The sequence below is a fragment of the Stegastes partitus genome, unplaced genomic scaffold, assembly GCF_000690725.1.
Source record: "Stegastes partitus isolate 25-593 unplaced genomic scaffold, Stegastes_partitus-1.0.2 Scaffold321, whole genome shotgun sequence".
Lineage (NCBI taxonomy): Eukaryota > Metazoa > Chordata > Actinopteri > Pomacentridae > Stegastes > Stegastes partitus.
In genome coordinates, this window is record NW_007578052.1 from 493,871 (window position 1) to 514,503 (window position 20,633).

At 39.1% G+C, this 20,633-nt stretch overlaps 1 protein-coding gene across 3 annotated transcripts; it reads right to left on the reverse strand.

Moving 5' to 3' along the window:
* Positions 1-1,313: 1,313 nt before the first annotated feature.
* On the reverse strand, positions 1,314-20,283 carry slc43a3b (solute carrier family 43 member 3b). 3 transcript variants are annotated; one of them, XM_008283639.1, is made up of 13 exons: positions 20,266-20,283; positions 13,493-13,768; positions 13,145-13,274; positions 10,609-10,655; positions 10,396-10,472; positions 9,750-9,842; positions 9,509-9,648; positions 7,172-7,278; positions 6,924-7,067; positions 6,249-6,356; positions 4,396-4,582; positions 3,982-4,105; positions 1,314-3,884 (listed from the first exon to the last, which is right to left on the reverse strand). In XM_008283639.1, exons 2-13 carry the CDS (start codon positions 13,677-13,679, stop codon positions 3,762-3,764), a joined length of 1,467 nt encoding a protein of 488 aa, XP_008281861.1. In that variant the 5' UTR covers positions 13,680-13,768; positions 20,266-20,283; the 3' UTR covers positions 1,314-3,761. The 3 variants fall into 3 exon arrangements, with proteins under 3 accessions (XP_008281861.1, XP_008281860.1, XP_008281862.1); XM_008283638.1 differs by lacking the exon at positions 20,266-20,283 and adding an exon at positions 14,177-14,264; XM_008283640.1 differs by lacking the exon at positions 20,266-20,283 and adding an exon at positions 13,885-14,061 and having other exon boundaries at positions 13,493-13,723.
* Between the last annotated feature and the right edge of the window lie 350 nt (positions 20,284-20,633).

The window sequence follows — 20,633 nt, forward strand, 5'->3', positions numbered from 1 at the left end:
GAGATTCGAGTGTGTTATTCTGTCAGAAGAGAGCCTCCAGGCTCTAGTTGACATGAGGAGCAAGCTACACTTGCTCCAGATGAGCCACTTGGGAAAATTTAGGGATTCATAATTTTATTCTGCTGCAAGGTGGCTCGGTGGTTAGCATTGTTGCCTCGAAGCTAGAAGGTCCTCTCGGTGAGGACACCTGGGATCTTTCTGTGTGGAGTTTGCATGTTCTCCCCGTGCAACGTATGTTCTCTCCGGGGTCAGCGGCTTCTTCCCACACAGTCCAAAAACATGTTGAGGTTAATTGGTGATTCTAAATTGTCCGTAGGTGTGAATGTGAGTGTGCTTGGTTGTCTGTCTCTAAGTGTAGCCCTGTGATAGACTGGCGACCTGTCCAGGGTGTCCCCTACCTTCGAACCTAAGTCCGGTGGAATAGGCTCCAGCCCCCCCGTGGCCCTAGTGAGGATTAAGTGGTGTATAGATAATGGATGGATGGATAAATGTATTCTGTTATCAGATTTATTTATATTTTTCCATTTTTCATCTTGCTATCTTCAGCCCCAACCAACATCATTTGAGGCAATTTCTCAGGTTTAGGACAGCTCCCTCTGGGGCCACAAAGTCCTTTATACAACTTTTTTTGAAGTACTGTTTCCCAAGACCTGTAAATTGACTTGGTGGATTCAGCCCAGTTTCAGGTTAAAGCCTTTTATCAGTTGCCTTCTGTTTGGACTATTTCACATCTTTGCTTTCTGCAGAGGTGAAGCACTCAGGTCCTTTCACTGAGAGAACACACTGAGGGACAACTGTCTTTTTTAATGGTACCAAGATACATATACACTAAATGCAGACATTTTTAAGAGGCCAAGTTATCCTCATTTTTCATCACACAGTGATCCATGATTCAACTCAATACCATCTTTCTTTAGAGCTTCCTTACCTGCTAAATGCTCATTTCTTATATATTGCACAGCAGAGTTTGTAATGCAGCTATGTTATCTCAGAACACAAGCTGAGATAACTCTGCTGATGTCACCATGGTTGGTTCTTTCTTCAGACTTTGAAACGATCCTCTAAAGTCACAGACTGAGACATTTTGTAGATCTTTCTACATTCCAGAGTACACATATATATTACACTGTATATATTACTTAGAATACTTTTATAGATCGGTATATTGCTATATGTTGTTATAGTGTATCAGTATCTTTCAATTAAAAATACTCACCTTGCATTTTGAGAGTTACATCTTGTACATCCTGATTAATTAAATGCATTAAACAGTCAAAAGTGGTCAGTCAGTAATGAAGTCAGTAGTCAAACACTGTTGGTATTCTGGGATTAACATTTAATTATCATTTCAGCACGTATTACAGTCAAATTGTATGTTTGTATTGTAATCATACATTTACTGGAAATGTTTCGTTTAAAGTTTTCTCTGCTTAACAGATTACAGTTTCACTTTCTACACCACCTGCGATTGGCAGCTGACTGTGAGTGCACAACTGTTTAACATCACATTCATTGTTTATGTAACAGGCCTTTTGAGGATATCAGTGCCATTTATTACACTACAAAAGTTATTATCAAAATATAGATTTTGTTTGGTGCAGCACAGTGACGTTTGTATTTTACATGTAGATTTGGTATTATATGAAGATATGTAGAACACCATTTCTATCAGCCACCACAAAGTCTTGGCACTTCAAAAAATAATGTCAACTGGACACGTAAACTTACTGGTAATAAAAAAACAAAACAAGAATCCCTTCATAATCATTTACATGTCAACATTAGTTATGACACAGTGCATTAAAAAAAATCCCAAAACACACTGAGCACCTGACACTTCACATGCTGAATGCAAACAGAACTTCATTATGTTATCATTGGTTAAAGTATGTCACAGTGATGCCCATTGTGAAGCCAGCAGATGGCAGGACTGAGTTACTGAACGGCCGACCTTTGTACTAACAGAGGGGCTTCACTGAAGAGTTTTTATGTCCAACAATGAGCTTAAGTTATTGTTTTACACTTTATACATCATAGTCTGATTCCAAATGTCCCTTATTCAGTCCCTATGATTAACAGAGATGGTCCTTTTCTCTTTTTATAATTAAAATATGCAGCATACAGAGATAACCTGAAGAGGTCCGCTCTGATATAAACTCGATATGTAAGATTTTTACATTTGTAAAATTTTTTAGGTTCCTAGTATCACATAAATTATTTACAAAAATGCTAAAGACATGTTGAATAGTAAGACTGTATAAAACAAGCAACAACAAAACCCAAAATTAACACAGCTAGCATGACTTTAAAACACTGAGATGCTTCAAGGAGCAGCGCAACATCAGCTAAAACTCCAAAATATTGTGCGAAAGAATAAAAGAATTTAGTGGAGACAGTAATGCAGATTGAATAAAATTGTATATCCTGGAAACATACAAGAGGTAAAGAGGACATGTGGGCAGTCAGCTGCATCCCAGAATGTCTTAAACAATAACATGCTCAAACAATTAGACTGTACCTGAAATCACACTTTATGCTGCATTACAATCTGAAATGCATTTACATGCACTTAGAGCCATTCCTAAACAACCCAGACTGTAAGTATGTGGACATGTCCACTTTTTTGTTCTTCAGGCTCTGTCCTTCAGCAAATCAAACTTAGAATAAAACAGTGGAAAATACATACAAGTGCCAAGTCTCAGCTCTCCTTTGAGTTCAGATGAGTAGAACTATGTGGGTACTGAAAGACCTGTGAGAGTGTGCCTGAACTGCAATGGCGTAAAAGCAAATGGACGCCACAACATTACGAAATGTTTATGGGTGTCTATGTGTGGTTTCAGTGTTAGTTCATGCGCAAATGCCTTATAGCTGACTCACAGTTACCGTTTAGATTGATTATATACTACAAAGAGTAAAAAGGTGACCATGCAAGGGAAGCTAAAACAACTAAAAATCTACTATAAAGATGTCAAAGGTCTGGAAGATTGAGAAGCAGACTCCCAGTAAGCCTCACAAACAGAAGGACCGGGTTGCCATTCGCAGAAAACAAAAATAAATTACTATCAAAATGATGTAAAGAGCATGGTGAGGAGGGAAAAAAAGAACAGCTAATGACGCAAAGCATTACCACCCCATCTTTAAACACAGGAGTCATTCTGTTATGGAAGTAGAATTGGCACAGGTATCGATGATTTCACTGCCGAGGGAAGCAACAGGATGAACGCAAAGATTCACAAGCGCATCCTGTGTGCTCAGATTCAGCTGCATGCAGCCAAAAAAGGTTTTTGTGGGTGAGGAGGTGGAACATCCTCAACTGACTGATGATTCACCTGATTTATATCAGACTGAGCTGCAGTAATCCTGCTGAAGGCTTCGGAGAGCATCGTCAGGGAAGATACCTGTTGATGTCTGTGTTCAAGACATCAGGCAGTGTTTGGCTACAAAGCATTTTCTACAACATTTTAAAATATGACCAGTTTAGTGTGACTATAAAATTGTTTTTTATCTCCTAAACTTTGCAGTTTCTCTATCGATGCAAGCCTTTGCACTTTAATGTAGTGTCCTCTGTTTTATGTCCAACTGAGTGTGTTGAAACACAAAGCCTGGAAAGCAAAAAAAAAAAAAAAGCGTACCATCTTGACTGTAGAAACGGCATCACAGCACAGCCATGTGGGAAGCATTAATAAAACAAACTGAAGAGGTAACAGCATCACTGGTGGTCAGTCTCTTAAGAGTGAGTCTTTGGTGTCACTTTACAGACTTTAAGATGAGGCACTGATGGCTTTGCTCGTAGCTCGCTGGGAGGAGACTCTTCGACAGTGCAGGTAGACAGAGAGGGGATGGATGAAGGCCAACAGGCTGAGCACCGTCAGACCGACGTTCACCTGCAGACATGGGGAGGGAGGAAGCAGACAGACATGAGATGATCAGGTGATGAAGGGAGCTGGAGGACAAGAGGTATAGTGTAAGAAATATACTCACATATAAAGGATCTCCATCCAGAGCTCCTTTCACCAGAGCAAAGCAGGGGTACTGCAGCAAAGAAAACACTGCAGACAGAGCCATGACGAGACCGTACAGCTTCCCAAAGTGGCATGACGGGAAACTGCAGAGTGACAATAAGGTGAACATGAAGGATTAATAAAACAACTTGAAAATGAAATGATTGTGACCCTTATTTCTATGTTTTTTTAATTTAACCTTTACTAAACCAGGAAATATTACCTTAGGATTTGACAAAAAATGAGTATTCGGGATGATGTTAAGTTCAGTAAATTAACTGAGCTTAAATCTGTATCTACTGTAGAAGTGCATGTCTGTGTGCTGCACACCTCAGAAACAAACAGGTGTTTCCATGTGTACATATATGTGTGTGTGACTGTGTTTGATACTCACGCCACGCTGATGAAGGCTGCGTTGCCGCCGTAGAGGAAGGAGCGGTTGAGCACCTGCAGGATGAAGGTGAGGTACTGAAGCGGCAGGTAAGGGGTGGACGCACAAACAGAAAACAGCACACACTGCAGCGCTGTCAGGAAGAGAGAAAGCACCGAGGCCCGCAAGTCCGACTCCTGTTCAGTCTCTCCTGTCAAGATACACACAGAAAAATCATGAAATTATTCCTCCACATAAGTGGCGACACGGAGAGGACAGCTCACTCTACAGCACCTGTTCACTGCCTCATCTGCAGGCTTTTATTCTATCAAAAATGCTGGAAGATCCAGATTTTTCTGTCAGAGCAACACTACTGTGAAAAGATCTAAGAATTTCAGACTTGAATATCTCTGATCACATTAAATGCACTTTGTTTTTTCTTGCTTTTTCTAAAGTATAAAATCTTTTTAGTTAGTGTGTCTACCAGTAATATGGAAAACTACATGCTGACTTTGGAATATGTAAATTAATATCGCTAGACATTTGGACATTACCTACTACTCATTTAGGTTTTTTTTAATGATTAAAACAGAATGTTTAATCCTTTACGGATGACTAATAGGCCATCAACAAGAATTACATTTATTAATCAATTAATGATTTGGTTGGTTTGTTTTATTTTATTTTTTTACCTTTCTTTGTTGTCAACCTAAAAACTGAATAATGCAAATTAGAAAGAAAGTCAAGTCTAAGGCTGTTTTTCAAATGAAAATCTTTCACAAAGGGTTCCCTACTGCAGTCTCATGTGGTAAATATTAATGAACTGCTCTGCAGCTCTTTTGCACTTGCTAAATGATTAATCTGCACATCGACGAGGGCTTGATGAATACAAGAGCTAATTTAAAAATTAAAGAAAGAGGAGGATAAATATAGACCATCTAGTGATGGCGTCATACCATCACAGTGGCCTCTCGGCCCACATCCTTCCACTGCCATTTCCTCAGGATTAATGAGTCGCACAAAGAGCATCTTTGAACTCATCCATCATTTTAAACTTAAGTATTCACCTGTAAGTCTTTGTGATTGTATTTTTGCACAGTTGGGACACTATCATGTTGGTAAAATCTGAACTTTGTGGTAGTAACTGTTACAGCAGACACCTTATGACTGCATTTTGCTATGATGATACACCAACACACACACATATGCACACACATACACATTCACAAGATAAAAATATTACCAGCAGCGCCGCTGATAATAAGCTATAGATTTTTCACTAAAAGCCATCTTGCAATGTGATCACACCAGCTGTGACCTCCATCAACACTTAAATGTTCCAGCTGATGATGACTCACATTTTGCTATGATGACACACACAAACACACACACACACACACACACACACACGGTGAAGAACACAATAGCTATTTTAGCGTGGCTGGCAACAACAAATGCACATTGCTTAATACAATTCTATAAATGATTAATAAAAGCTTTATTGATTGTGAAAAAAAAATCTAATATTTATGAGCTGTAAAGACATTTAAAAAGTATGTCTTATCAGACATGCAGAATCGGTGTGTAAATCTGCAAAAACAATGTCAGACTCTTGTCATCATTCAACCGCTGGCTGTCGAGGTGGTGTCCAGACAACAATGTGGGCTGCATAGCTACTTCGTAAAGTTTTGGGGGAAAACCAGGTCTTATTAGGAGAGACGTTATACATCCTACTTTGGATGGTGCTGCTCTCATTTCTAGGAATACAGCTAAATTTATTAGAAAACCAAACCCCTGACAGTCTGAATGTGAGACGAGGAAGCAGAATGGGTTTAGTCTGTCTGCTTTAATAGTCACTATCAGCATCAATGTGCTACCTGCAGGACGAGGTTTTCCTTTGTGTCTGTCCATGATGAGGCCGTTCCAGGGAGCACACAGCACACCACACAGCTGGGTGATAGCAAAGGCATTGGTGTACTGGCTCACTGTGGGGACACACGAGCAAAGAAAAAAAGGATGGTTAGGAAAAAAAAGGCCCACAGTTGGTTAACCCACTGACCTAAATTGTATTTTTTGTAGCATAGTTCATATATACAAGTGCTTATCTAAGAAAATTGCAAGTTAGAATCAAAGAGAAAACATAGTCACAAAAGTTAAAGCATTTACAAGGATGTAAAACAGATAATTTCAGTGTTTGTCATAAAAGACATAAAAGAAAAAAACAACTGTAAAAAACATTTAAATGCATGTTAAACACAGATACAGCAATGTTAGATTATTTTCTATTTCCCTTCACAGTCTGATTAGGTATTATGGACGCACATTGGTCTGACGTTTGAGTTCTGCAAAAGCTGTTGTTGCTAATAAAATATCTCTCTATCCATGTCCCTTGATGACAGGTTATATGTAGAAGCACAGGCTAACTGGTGAGAATGCATTGAACTTGTTCTGGTAAGGGGGAGGATGATGAAAGTTTACCTAATAAGGAAGGCTGGCACACATGTCTATTTTTGCTCAGACAGAGAGGCGAAGGAGTGTTTGCATGCGTTTACCCAATGAAGACTCTCCCGCTGTCAGCCTCTGCAGCATGGGGTTGAGGGTGCCGATAAACAGATAATGTCTGAGTTGCATCACCGACAGCCACAGAAGGTGCCACATAAAGAACCTAGACAGCAAACACTCACGGAAACTCTTCTCTGAGAGAAACCAGGGGAACAAAAAGGAGAAAGAGGGCACATGTTAACATTACATGTTGATTGGTGCTTCAATGAAGTGCACAAACTCACAGTTGTACACAAACCTTGTTTCACAGGGACGTTCTTGTTGAGCGGCGTTTCCTCTGTCATCTGTGAGTTTCCATTTGCTGCCACCTCTGAGCTCAGAGTCTCTGATTTGCTGCAGGTTATCCTGACAGAGGTCAAAGGTCACAGTGAGGTCAGCAGCAAACTCAGGGCATTCAGGGAGTTTGCTGATAATTGTCTTCTTTGTAAATGAGATTTTCACAACAACAGGATATGAAGGAAATTTTCAAGGAGAGATGGGATCGTGAAGACAAATTGTACGTGTGGCTAAGTTAAAGTTCAGTGCTGTTGTAAGTATTCGCAATAGCATTTTTCATCAACACACAGTGATATATATGGAGGAGGGAGCGACGTAGTCTTAGAGTTCACTGGTTGTTTAGCTTTGCTTTGTTTAAAGTTGGTTTTGATCCACAGTGTATGCCTCATTACACCCAAAACTTGTTTTCCTTGTTAGACTACACTACTTTGTGTTGGCAACTGCACAGCCACTATTGTACAGTAAACAAAGCAGTATGCTCCATCATACTGTCAAAGTAAGCAAAAAACTAGTAGCACTATCTTTTGTTTCACTTCCAAGGAAGTCTGAATTTCCTGTTGCACCCGAAGAATATGCAAAGCAATAGTTTGCTGTCGCACAAAGTCTGACAAAGGTTCATCACAGCTGTAGAAGTTTGCAACAAACTGAAGAGAGACCATGTGACTGGAGGTTTAGATGCACAACATCCAAATGTCATAATGTTATTGCAGGAATGCTATTCTCCCATTGGGAATTTTCTAGTCACATATTGTGTGTGTGTGTGTGTGTGTGTGTGTGTGTGTGTGTGTGTGTTCGTTCATGTGTGTTTTTGTGTGTGTTTTCGTGCGTGCATGCATGCATGTGTGTGCGTTATTAATTTGTATTGGGAATTACATGAAAGAAGTTTTATTTAAACCTAAAATATCCTGTAAGATTGTACTGGAGGGGTTTTAAACTTAATATTAATTGTCGCTGTGACCTCTGTGGTGTATTCAATGAAACTATTCTTCACTTTCTGCATTCAAAAATACTTTTGGAATCTGTGCACAAATATTCAGCTAAAAAAAAAAAAAGATATTTTGAAGGAGCCTTGTGTGGAATTTACATGGATTTATTAGTACAAATAGAATACAGTATACATAAATATGCTTTCATTAGCGTATAATCACCTACAACTTCAAATTGGTTGTGTTTTAGCTTAGGAGAAGCTCTTTCTATCTACATCTGGAGCTGGTTGCTTGTGACAAGAGTTTGCCTTTACAGTACATGAATAATAAATCCTGCCAGAAAGGCTTTAGTAAGTCTGGTGAAGAAGTGGTGGGATGTAATTACTGTGTAAAACCAAATGTAAGACTTGATTTACAACTTGTAGACTTGTTTTTTTTTTTGCGGTTTTGTATTTTATTTATTAATTTTTTTTTCAGTTTTCAGTTGCACTTTGGTTAGATGTAAACAACAAAACTACTTGATTAGGTTTAAGAAAAGACCAAAGTTTGGGCTAAAATAGACTCTTTCACAACATTAACCACATGTTGGTAAGCCAGAGAGCTCTGAGCGGAAAAATTCTCACAAACGCAGGCAGCTCGTTTTCTTCAAAGACATGTTGCACCAACGTGTCTGGACAGTAGCCGAGGATGGACAAGGGCTTTTTGCATTTTTATATTGAAGCAACAGCTACTGTAGGTTCTCCTACATGCTTGGAAAGCAAATATATGCCACAAAATCTGACCCACTGGTCCTTTAGTTTCTCCTAAACACCATACAATTGCTAAGAAGTTGTCTTTTTACTGTGATTCAACTCACAACTAGGTAAAACAAAAGTGATAGATTAAAAAGAGAAATTCAATTTCACTCATGTTTTTAGTCATATTCATATTTCTAAAACCTATAACAGAAATTAATACAATTACTTCAATGTATGTCTTTTCAGGCATTTATTCAGTGCACATTTTAGCGATTGTTATTTAGCATTAGTGGGGAATAAAGGATTGCGATGTGAGATGCTCAAAAGGTTAAAAGGGTAAAAAGGACACTTTTGCTCATTTTTATTTACTTATGTTTGTCTTTACCTATATCTTACAGGAATTTATTTCAATTAGGTATTGAAAGCTTTCTGGATTATCCCTATATTTAAATATTTTACTGATATTGAAATTTATTTTCCAGACATTTTGTTTTTAGTTTTGAATATGTAAATCTGTTATTGTATTTATAATTTATGGCAGGCAGGTTTTTTTTGTTTGTTTTTTTTAAGCACTGCACTTGATGTACCCATCAGTCATGTAAAGCAGTGTCAGTGTGGTCTGTTGGAGATTCATACCCGTATGTGTAGCGATCAGGCAGCGGGTAGGGAATGAACTTCCTGGGCAGCAGGAAGAAAGTCCTGAGCAGGTGAATGCCACTGCATGCGGACAGAAAGAGGAAGGAGGCACGAAGAGAGATGCCAGACTCATGTAGCAGCTACAGGAGAGGACAAGATGCAGATCTGCATTAGTACTTCATATTGTATCATGACATCCTGTTGATTTTAATAATGCGAGTAGAGGGTGAATGTGGGTTACCTTGATAACCAGGAAGAGTGCTGAGGAGGAGTCAAAGGCCCCGTTATAAAGAGTGATGATGGTAGAGCGATGTGAGCCAAACAGGTTTCCTACCTTTAGGAAAGAAATTTGAGAGAATCAAAATGGATGTATTGAAGTCAGTGCAAGGCTGTCTTTGAAATTTTGACTAGATATTGTTGCAACCTTTCTATCAATCAAAGTGAAAATTAGATTCAGTTGAATGTGGTTAAGACTCTACACTGTTCAAATTCATCAAACATTATGGTTTCCCCAGGAAGGATTTGTGTTTTTTTTCTTGCCACATGATCATGAACTTTATCTGAGGACAGGCTCTGTCTTAGTCTGGAGACAGACCTGAATGTTTTAGATTATCCGAACAATGAAATCATAAAACCAAGCTTCCAAAAAAAGCTCCTACAACTGTAATTCTCAGAGTACGATCCTGAAAAAGTGGGTCATGGATGAGAGATTCTTAACAAAGAGGCAACTTAAACATGTCAACTTGAGGTTTGGGAAACTGTGGTGGACATTTTTCAGGCTCACACAGACCAATCAACTAAATAATCAAGCAAATATTCTGCGGATTTATTTAGAGTGACAATAATCTTTCATTGCAACTGTAAAACAAATGCGACTGCTTCAGTACCTGCATGTTGGTCATCAGAAATAAGATGCCGCCCACAGCCAGGAGGGAAAGCGCTGGGAAGAGCAGGTTGGGCAGAACTGATGGAAAAAGACAGAAATAAGAAATAAATTAGCCATAACATATGTGTCCTGTTGATATTTATTCAGACAGTAAAGGCCAGAGAGTAAGAGAGACAGAGCGCACAAAACATGTAAATGGGCAAATGTTTTTCACCTGAAGTTGAGAAGGCCACCATCAAGGTACCTATGGTGTAAAGGCATCTGGTGGGAGAGAAGAGAAGCTTTTCAGCTGTGGTCATGCCATAAACACATCAGAACTGGTCTTAAAATAAATGAAAATTAACACATTTGCAGCCGCTGAAATAAAACATGTGACATATGACACAGTGATATCACAGCCAGCACTAGTTCATTCGCAGGTTTGTGTGCTTCTGGTGCCGTTCCATTTGGCTCGTCCTAAGCAGAGATCCATCTTTATCTCCACTTGCCGCCTCCTGTCCAACTATTTGCATTCCTTTGCTCTTTATTTTACCACCGCCTTCTTTTAGTGGAAACATATGGATGGTCTTAGTGCCAGTTTGTTATTGTGGATTTAGATGGATCTGGGGGCCACAAACTGGGCAGGTATGTGTATGTGGTGTTATGTTATATTACAGATATTAACTTGGAGGCGGCAGGGAGGGCAGCTTAGTCCTGGAGTCTGAACATCTGCACTAAAAACAAACATATTTCTTGTCTGCATTCCTTCATTTTGCCCTGATTAATGGTCCTGACCTTACTATTTCTTAATCATTCTCTCGCTCTTTCCAGTTTCACTATTTCATGGATCTGACTTTGTTTTCTTTTCAGCATATCTCTTGTCATGAAACATGTTCAGGTGTCAGGCTGTGCTATGTAAACACTTCTTTCATCTGCTGCTGTTTGAATTCAGTTACTTGACTTGACATCCCTCAAGAGATGTTTCCTTCTTCGTGTGCTTTTTCTTCCCTTCTCACTCTGCTTTGCTGTTCAACTTGGACCTTTCACTTCACAGGAGCAAAAACTGTATATTTATCCACATGCACAACAACGTTTCACATGAATGGACTTAAGCACTACAACTTTCTCGCCTCTCTGCGTGTCCCTCCCCTCTCTGTTTCTCTCTCTCTCTTACTCCGTGTGAGAAAACAGCTGTGATTGTAAGCAAACAGATTTGGGAATCCCTCAGAGGAAAATACCAGAGATGCACTGAAATTGCAGCAAACTGTCTCTTTGCACAGAATCTTTAGCTAAGCCACCACAGGCGGACAAGGAAATGATAAAGAGGGCCGTCTGATAGTTGAGTAATTTTCTCTGAGTCATATGTCAGCACTGAGTGTGTACACAGCACGGTCCTGACCGATGTGAAAGTGAACTGCTTCAATTTGAAAAATATAAACTGATAAAAATATATTGCATTTAAGTGTAAATGAAGCACTACACGGATCAGACACAACATTTAAACCACTGACAGTCAAAGTAAATAACAACATCTCTGTCAGGAATCTGTAGGTTCGAGCATTAATATGGATGAATGTGCCCCACCTTACTGCAAAAACTGCTCAGGAAAAACAACAACAAGCCCAAGGCAATGACCCTGGCTCCAACCTCTCCAGATCCTAATCCCAACATGAACAGGATGTGCTGAAAAAAAGCGTGATCCATGAAGACCCCGCCCCACAACTGACAGAACCCAAAGGATCTGCTGCTAACATACTGATGTTAGCACAGGACACCCAAGGAAGTCCACGCCCTGATAGACCAGAGCTGTTTTGGTGACACAGAGGGAGCCCAATAGTACGCAGGTGGTTTTAATGCTGTGGCTAATCGGTATAGATCCCGACTACTGTCTGACACTTCATCTGTTCTGCTGACGTAAAGAATTTTATAATGTTGCTGTGCAGCTTCTCAGTATCCAATTCATTCAGTTCCACCCTAAATCAAATTAAATGTGATACCTGACTGTGCAGAATTTGATAATGCACTGAAACTTCACCAAAGGAAATCCCATCGAATTGTCATCTGGATCAAAACGTCACACTACTAATCAGAGCATCTACAGTCGTCCTCAAATGTATTCATACCCTTCCATTAAAGAAAAGACAAAATTCACAATCATCACTTAAATAACTAGAAACAAAAAAAAAGTAATAATAAATAAATAAATAAAATTGCTAACTTGTAATTCAGTGAACTAAGACATTGCTTTTGAATTGTGGCTGAAAAGAATAATTAAAAAAAAAAAACTGTCCCGGACAAATTACAGCCCTTTGCTGATGAGCAGTGGGCCAAAATCAGAATAGCTGTCAACAGGTGCAGAAGTCTGACTGAGAGTTACAGAAAACACTTGATTGCACTGATTGGCTCAAAGGGTTGTTCAACAAAATATTAGTGTACGGGTCCCATCATGCTTGTTTGTTTGTTTGTTTTCATATTTCTGTAAAATCACAATTCAAAAGCAATGTCATGATTTTCATAATTTTTTAAAATTTATTATTACTTTTGTGAATTTCAACCTTTTTCAGTGACAGCTGTTTTTTCCTTCTTTAGTAGGAGGGTATGAATACATTTGAGGACGACTGTACAATCTCTACAATCACACCACTGAATAACCTCTTGTTACTGTTGTTTACTAATCAGTGTTTGTCATTTCATTCTCCTCTCCTGAGTAACACTCTGACAAGAGTATTTTTGAACAATTCAACCATAATTAATGAAGGTATCGGACTCACATTCCAAAGAGTCGAGCCACTGTAGTTCCAAACCGGTCAAAGAGGAAACCGTTGGGCAGCGTCAGGAAGTTATTCATAAAGGAGGCGATGGTGAAGATAAGTGAGAACTGTTCATCTTGTCTGCTGCAATCTGTAGACACATAATACCAGATTATGAGAGAATCAAGGTTAGCAAATATGTGGTTCAACATGTGAGGGTCAGAAGAGACTGACATGAAATAATATCTTCATATTTAAAATTCTTTTTGAATTACTAAAAAATATAAAGATGCTTAAAGAGACAAACTTTTTACAGCATAACATCACATTCAGACTTCAAAGTAGTGAATGTAAGGATATGAAACTGACCTAAAACCTGCGTTGAGTTGACTCCCGTGGCGTTGACGCACAGAGAGCTGAAGTATCCCTCCTCCTTGAGTACAAAGACAAGGGAGGCCCATCCGAACACAGCTCCGGCAAAACACAGACACTCCACCAGACCTGTAGCAAAGGTGAGGCAGCGTCGCGCCACCAAGCTTTTCTCAAGCGCCGGCATTGTCCCACACACTCACACAGACTTCACAAACGCTGTATTTACACCTGCATGGACACACACATTCACAGGAGGGGCTTCAGTCACTGCACCTGCAAACAAAAACAAGCAAAAAGAATTGAGAAATGTTTGTGATTCTTTGATACTTTAGAAAGGATTAGGGCTCGAGCTGAGTCTGTAAAAGACTTCAGCAATGAGTCATTTTTACCAGAAAGAAACAAGTTCTGCATACAGGCATTTAAATCACTCATCTTAGACATGGGTTACAACTGGAAACATCTGGACACCAAACATCCTGCTTGAAACAAAACTATGAGGTCACTCCTCTTTTCTTACTGAGTTACTGCTGATCATAGTACTCCCATTTTACCTAAAGAGAGCAACAATTAAAACACACAAATATGTACTTTTATCTTCCTACAAAGGGGAAAAATCCTGCAGAAACAAAATACATTCGTTAAGTTGGAATGTTATCCAACTTACTACAAACTCATACTCACAGTTCAGCCTCCGAGGATGTCCCCAAAACGCTTTAACAAACCACACCTCTCTGCTCTAGCTCCTTACTGTCTTGCTTTATATAGACCAGCTCTTCCTTCCTCTTCCTTGCTAGTTCCCTCCCTCCTAATCCTCACCAGTGTTTTTCTCTTTTTCAGTCACTCTTTCATTGCTGTGCAGCAGAGAAAACCCTGGTGCTGGTGACCGCAGAAGATAAACACTCCTGCACATTCCCAGCGAGCCAGACTGCAGAGCCACAGAAGCTGTGAGACGTACTCCAGATGTGGATAGTGGGAGCGCTGGCTGGGCTGAGAAGTCAGGCGCTTCACACAAGAAAAAAACAAAACAAAACTTGCCGAGTGCCATGTGGACACTGGCCCCGTGTGTCGTAACTGGTCCATATGTATAAAGCATCATTGATTAAAAAAAAAAAAAAAAAAAAAAAAAGTCGTATCACTCCCTTTGACAGGCTGTAAAAGGATGCTGAGGGAACTCATGACTAAACTCGATGCTGTAGGCTTCCTTAGAGGAGAAACGTTCACTTAGCTTTTATCTCCTGAGAAGTAAATCATATTTTTACATATAAAAAAAGACTCCAAGAAGAGTTAAAAATGATCAAGCTTTTGGTTGTGTTGAGATTTACTGTGTTGGTTTGTACATAAAAAAGATTTTTCACTTGAGTTCAGGTCACTCAGCAGGACCAAGACTGAACCCAAGAGTCAAACACCTGACAGTTACAGCTACTGTTAGGAAAATTCTTCAGTGGAGTCCTAACTGCTCCAAATCAATACACAGAGTCATCTCTTAAGTCAAAGCAAAGTTTTACTTGCAGCAAGGAGCAACATGTCCAGCACAGAGTCTGAACAAGTGACTAACTAGAAGCATGAAGCATTGGTTCTAATATACAGAAAACAGAAGACAACCTCCCGCAAATGTGTGTGTTCAGGCATGGTGTCTTGACCACCCGCTGAGGACGTCTTGTCCTTATCTCACACTCACAAGGTGAAATAGAGGCAATGGACATTTACAGCATTCTCATTCTTTTCACAAAGATCATTGGATCATAACACAGAATTATTCCAACAGCTACTATACATAGATGTTCACATTATTGCGATGGCTGCAGGGGAAATGAGGTCAACGCAGTGGAAACTAGTGCAGTGGTTGCAGCGTGTGCAACTGTCTGACAAAGTACCTTTTCTTGGTAGCTCTGTGGAGTGTGCAAATGTTTTCAATTTTATAAATGAACCTGTTGTGTTTAGAAAGGTGGACTACCACAAAATGACTACAGCATCACAGTAACAACATAGTAGCTTAAAATGACTCTCAATTTACTGTGTGGAGTTTTACAAATAAAATATACTGACTGAATTGTCAGGGATTGTAAGGAAACTTTTCTGGAAGGGTCTTCTGTTTCAGTCGAGCTTCCTCTTTGTACACTGCTCTGGCTCTGTATATGTGAAACAAAGTGATCAAAACTGATCATCTCCATATTACTCCAGCATGTTTGTGCACATTCATGGTCATGCAAGAGAGACGATAAATCTGGCACATGGAAACTATTTAAATACACTAACTAACTGAATATCAACAATCTTTCTGTGGACTCACAGACTCCAACTTTGACAACCTGTTTTATCATTAGTTTACAAAGGTGTGCATACGCCAGCAGCACAACTTGTTTTATGAATTAGGGATGCGGAATTGGAAAAACATTGACAGGTATTTGCAGTAACAGGTAGGTCTAACAATAGATGTTGGCAGATTGCATTATGGGAAATATAGGATCCCATGAATATGGAGCTTGACAAGCACTAGGGATTAAAACCCTCCATATCTTGGCCACTGCTGCTTCAAACATTATAATTCATTTTTAGATCCATCTCTCACAAATTGCAAAACCAATGTGGAGTGCAACACGAGTTGACTGGAGTATTTCTTAAATAAACCGCATCACAAGATAGAGTGTGATCAGGCTTGTTAGGTTTAACATTCAGTAACTGCAAGCAAGAATTACTTTGTAATATACACATCTCAAACACAACATTAAAGCTAGAGTTTATTACATGTTTATTACATACAAGACATTAAAATCTTGTACACAATAGTTTCACAATAATATCTCTATAATAAACGTCTTTATACAACGGCTTCTACACCAATATGGAAAGGATGTAAACTCCAAATTTTCTAATGAAGTCTGGACAGACTTAGATTATTGATACATTCTAAAAATGTTATTGGTTCCTATTCATAAATTCAATTATATAGTTTTTTTTTTAACCATACAGGGCATCTTTCAAAGTATTTACTCAAATGTCTGACTATTCTTTAAATCATTTCATCAATGTCTTTCATGGTCAAAGAAATCAGATAAGTAGACGACACTAATACTGATTGTCAATTTGACTGCTAAGATAATGGCTCTTTTGAGGGATTCTATTACGTTGAGTTTCATTTAATTAACAAAGATGAAGGCTAAATGGCCACAGTGACTTTACTACAAAATGAAGCAAATGATTCACTCTTCTACATCACGATGTACCAATTTGCATTTAACAGGTTGTTGCTATGTCACTGTTGCTACGGCAGATGAGTGATCAGAGGACTAAGGGTTACATAATCTTCATTAGTAGGCTCAGATACTTCGTGTAATGCTCGCGGCTCGTTGACTTTGGCGTTTTGCATCAGTGGGATCCAGCAGCTGAAGAAGGTTGAAGAAGAGGCTGAGAGTAGCTGAGGGCAGAGATGCAAATCACTGCTGGAAGTTTTACTATAACACCATTAAAATAATCCAAGAGTGTGTAATCACCCACTATCATCCTCTTATCACAAGACTCAGCTGTATTTTCATCATATCCTCTGGAACATGCAAAGGAGCTGGTAAGCACTTCCTAAAACTAGTGAGCATGTGTTAACGGAGGCATCACATCCCAACATGTGTGTGTATGTGTGGCCTCAAGATACTAACTTAAAGTTCAGCAAAGGTCCTGAAACACATGACTTCCACAGCCATTAGAGTTCAAATGAAAAAATCTATAATTTTTCACAAACATACAAGCCATTGTGCTGCACTGGGTTACTGATTCTTAAATTAAAACCTATATGCTAAGCTCAACTTTTAAACCAACTTACAAAAGTATATCTTGCAATAATTTGATTCTCTGCTGCTGCTGCTGTGTTTATATGTGAAGCGATCACCATACTAGTTCCAATACGTCACTCAAACAGTGTGACTTTTTGGTATTAAAGGTTGAGTTAAATTAATTTACTTAGTAAATCGCACTCCTTCATGATTATAAATGAATATTAAAACATGGCATTGATATTAATTAGTGTCACTTGACCTAGTAGGGAGATTGTTTGCTCAAATGTGCAGTATATTTTACTTCCCTCGCCTCACATGGTATGACATGTTCACCAGTTTGGCTTTATTTGATGTTCTGGCACAGAAGACAGAAGCACTCTCTAGTGAATATGTTACTTGAGTAGCAGCTGGTTAGCTTAGCTTAGCATAAGGACTAGAAACAGACAACCAGGTTCTGCCAGAATTTTTTTTTTCCTTTTTTCTTAATTAAGATGTTATATATTATTTCTTCAATCTGTGCAAACCAGATGTGTAAAAAAAACATCTGCTGTTGACCAGAAGCAGTGACATCCTGGAGTCCCCCCTGTAATGTGGTAAATAGCTGTTTTTGTGCTAAGCTAAGCTAACCTCTTGATACTTATGGATAAATACCTCCTACACTGAGATGTTGTCAGTGGTCTCCTCTAACTTCTCTGCAACAAAGCAAACAGGGCGATTCCTTTAAAGTTGTATTTTGACACAAGAATGCTCTTTAATACAAATCAGGCAATAAACAGGACCCACCTTGTCGTTTCAGTTTTTATTGTGCTTTACACAAGTGACTCTGGAGCCTTTGGGAGTCCTTGAGGATCTTTAGATTTACAGCTTGCCTGGTTAGTGACCGAGCATTGGATATCAGGTGCAGGATACTCATGTAGTTGTAATGTTTGCTGAAGGGGTTAGAGGCTAAAGAATGCATCAAGTCATTAAGACTCCTCATACAAAAGTACAAATGTGTGTGTTTGTGTTCTTGTGGTACTCATGTTGATTTCACATGCACATTCCAATAACACAAATTACTCCTCAACACTTCAGTGACTTGGTTTAATGTTTAGTTTAAGGTAGAAGATAAAGTAATTCAACGTTATGTCCTCTGACGTGGTGGAAACACGTGTTTGTGTGCTTCTGCATTTGCTCAGCCGGCATTCAAACGCACACTTCATTCGTGCCAACAGAAGAAGTGCCAACATCAGCAACTTCTTGCACAGCAAATGTCACCATTTTTGATATTTCTTTAGAAATGAAGCCAAAATAGAGAGAAACCACGGGACTCTCTTTCTCCATCACACTCACTACTTCTTCTTTCTAAAAAAAAAACAAAAAAAGTGCTGCATATGACTTATGAGATCATTTAGAGACAAAATCCTAAACATAATGCGCTGATTTTTTCTAACAACAGTTCTCTGGTGCACATGTTTGAAATGTAGCATGTTGCACAAAAGCTGCACAGTTTTGGTCTGTGTAGTGTTGTGCTGTCTGGATAGACTGTCTGTTTGTTTCTCCCTTGAAGACAAAAACCATTCTAAAAACGTTTTTGAATCCAGCAGAACTAACCAACTTAGTTTGACTAAATTGAACTGAATGTAGAGGCGCAGGGCAGGAAAAAAATCAATGTCCAGCAGACATCCATCAGTTAAACACACATCTGGTTAATGTTTAAAAGTTCAAGAACAGCAGATTTTAGAAAATACTGAAGCTCTGAGAGTCTGTTCATTGACATCACTTACATACAGTCCACATGCTGTAGTGACACAGTAGGCCGGTGTGTGTGTTGGCTGACTGTTACTTTTAATGTAGTTTGAGGGTGCACATCTTTATTTTATTAAAACAACAGGACACAAAACCATTGTATACACAGTCCCAAAGTTGTAAAGGACCTGGACATAAAGGCTTAGCAGCAACAAAGTACTTCTCCTAGCTAAATGTAAGATGATCCCCTGACCTTAGTCTAACTGGCCATCCTTAACATTAGACATTTAATAAATGAATAAACTGTGAAAGGTAACACAGTTCACAAGCTGTAGACACAAACAGGCTCAAATTAAAAAAACACCCAGTTCACTGCAGTTTCATAAGTTTATAAGTTTTCATAAGTTTAGCGCATCATTTGTACTGATTCCAGATATATTTTCAAACATAAATGTGGCAGATCTTTTTGCTGTGACTTTGAAAAGATCATGGGAAATCAGTGCAACAAAGTTGTCTAAATCATTTTTTAAAGCACCTTTAAGGGTTTACGGATGTACTTTCATCATCATTTCAGCACTTTCCAAGTTATGGTCTTTGTAGTGGAGCATCCCAGTTACTGATCTGCAGTGGACAAATAGTAAAGACAACAAGGGAATTTTTGTGCAACAAATACTAAAGCCACTCGATTTTTCTGTGACTAAATGCTGGGGCCTCATATTATCTCCAGATGAACTTTGGAGTAGGTTTTCACACAGAAGGATGGCTGTGGATCACTGATACTGAAGCAGATTTGGACACAGATCTGAGGAATGATTACAGCAAACAAAGCATGCTGCAAATACTCACATGGGTGTTGACTATTGCTTTAAGACTGACTTGTAAAAAAACGAACCTATAATTTTTAGCAAGTAACTGTGGAGAAGAATTGTGCAAAAATCTGAGGTTTATTGTAGTTTAGATTTAAACTAATCGGCTTGACAACGTTTTTTTCTGACTGAGCTGACTGCTTCAGTTCATGCAAAGGTGGTGCAAGATACTTGTATATGCATATGTTGTATAACGGTCTGTCTCAGTGTTAAAAGGCCTCCAGCTGTTACTGTGAGTGTTTGCGCACGTCCGCCTGGATGCTCGGTGACTCTCTGCTCACACTGAACTGAGCCCCACATTCACAGTCTGTCACAAGCTGCATGCAAGAGCCGTGCACGGGATCACACGGAAGAAGAGGAGAGCTTCTAGTGCATTTTCTGATGTGTTTGCATGATAGGATGTACTTACGTGATGCTGCAACGTCCTGCCGAGATTCCACCGTTCATATGATCCACTCATGGCTCGTCCTGGCAGCCTGTGAGATGTGAGGATCCGCAGGGAGAAGCCCTGATCTGGTCTGAGGCTCTGTGCTGCCTCCAGGTCCAGCTTCAAGCACAACGTTAGCGAATTTTTTATTTATTTATTTTTTTTAAAGTGATTTTAGTATATAGTTATTAAACAAGGTAGCCTCTGTTTATTAAAAAAAAATTATAAAAAAAAAAAAGCAGAAGAAGAAAAAGACTTGACCTGGTGTATTTAGTCTGTTGACGCCACCGTGTGACGATAAATCAGAATTGCATTTCTTTTTGTAAGTCAGTACTATTACTCTCTCATGA